The 1,665-nt window shown below is 36.8% G+C and overlaps 1 protein-coding gene across 1 annotated transcript; it reads left to right on the top strand.

Moving 5' to 3' along the window:
• Positions 1-527: 527 nt before the first annotated feature.
• Positions 528-1,049, top strand: LOC145036076 (uncharacterized). Its single transcript, XM_078984556.1, has one exon. It carries the CDS (start codon positions 528-530, stop codon positions 1,047-1,049), a length of 522 nt encoding a protein of 173 aa, XP_078840682.1.
• The last annotated feature ends 616 nt before the right edge of the window (positions 1,050-1,665 follow it).

Here is a 1,665-nt window from a genome sequence, read left to right as displayed (position 1 = left end):
GATGTTGTAATCATAATCGAGTTTGAGAATGCAATTTACATAATTGATATCTCCTTATGTAAGGTCAAACCTTATAATATGATGATGTTTGAAACTAATTCATCAGCATACAAGATGTTCTGTATATATAGTCTTACGTAACATATTTAGTATTTATCTTGTTTCCATAGTTATCTTGTATTAGTTAGCTGTAACATCCCTGATTTGTAGCGATTGTCTATAATAGTTCTATATAATCTTTTGTATGGGTTTGTGAAGGGGTTGTCTTTCACAAACCCTAATAGCCGCTTTGTGCAAACAATAATCTCTTTGTGAGATTATCATTCTTAGTGAAAGCTCTTTGTGATATTTCGTTGTTCTGTTCTTATTATTAGTCATTGTTTGATAAATCGATTGATCTAAGGTCCTTTCAATTGGTATCAGAGTAGGTTTCTTTTATCAAACAAATGGATTCATCCTCTTCTTCTTCAAACTCATCAAATCATCCTTCTGCTAAAATTCCTCCGTTTGATGAAACAAATTTTGCTATGTGGAAAATAAAGGCTCTCTATGCATTAGAGTCGGTAGATGAAGACGTGTTGGACATCATCGAAAAGGGTCCATATGTTCCGATGTATCAGCCCCTGAAAAACAACGTTCGTGATGGTGCCATGAAGAAAACACCTAGAGAAAACTGGACGGCAGATGACAAAAGAAAGAATGGTCTAGATGTTCGTGCTCGGGCTGCAATCAGCTATGCTTTGCCATACAATATCTTTGGGCTGGTTCAGAATTGCATCTCAGCAAAAGAGATGATGGATATGCTGACTGTATCTTTTGAAGGCACTGAAGAAGTCAAGGCTACTCAAATAAGTAATCTAAACAGAAGGTATGAACACTTTTTTGCAAAGAAATGTGAAACCCTGACTCAAACCTTTAACAGGTTTAATACTCTTGTTAATGATCTGCGGAGACTAGATCAGTTGAAGCATCGAACTGTTTTAGTGCAGAAGTTTTTAGATTCTCTGGGTGCAGATTGGGAGAACCATGTTGATGTGCTGAAAAAATAGTGAAAAGATCAACACTACGGACTTACAAAGTCTCTATGGAAACCTACAATACTATGAGGAATCCAAGCTTCATAGAAAGGAGCTGATGAAGGATTCTTAGCGTGAGTCATCAGTAGCTTTATTCTCAAACAAAAAGCAAATGTCAGAGTCAGACACTGAAAACCATTCAGACACTGATTCTTCTAAAAGTGACACTGATGATCTCGAAAAGGTTGTGGCTAGTGCGGCTTTGATTGTGAAGACTTTTGAGAAATCAGGTCGAAATTTCTCAAAGTTTCAAGAGAAGATGAGTGGGAAATCTTCAAAAAGATCAGACGCTGATAAAAAGCATGGTACTAAAAGGAAAGGGAAAGCTCAGTGCTTTAACTGTGGGAGCACTGATCATTTTGCAAAAGAATGTAAACAAAGAACCCAAAGCTCGGATGAATACTGGAAGCAGAAGTACAACAAGCTGGTTGAGAAACTGAAAGCAGAGAACTCGGAACATAAAGTTCTTGTCGCTGAAGAAGAAAAATGGAAGACTGATGAGGAGTCATCAGATGATGAAGTTAAGTGTCTGATGGTCAAGATAGAAGACACTTATGAATGTAAAATCAGCAATAGTTCATTTGATGTT

The sequence above is a fragment of the Lactuca saligna genome, chromosome 3 (assembly GCF_052625555.1).
Source record: "Lactuca saligna cultivar CGN05327 chromosome 3, ASM5262555v1, whole genome shotgun sequence".
Taxonomy (NCBI): Eukaryota; Viridiplantae; Streptophyta; class Magnoliopsida; order Asterales; family Asteraceae; genus Lactuca; species Lactuca saligna.
This window is presented reverse-complemented; position numbering and strand designations above follow the sequence as displayed.

Excerpts from the sequence above, each read along its gene's own strand:
- LOC145036076 (XM_078984556.1), top strand. The coding sequence starts at position 528 with ATGTGGAAAATAAAGGCTCTCTATGCATTAGAGTCGGTAGATGAAGAC.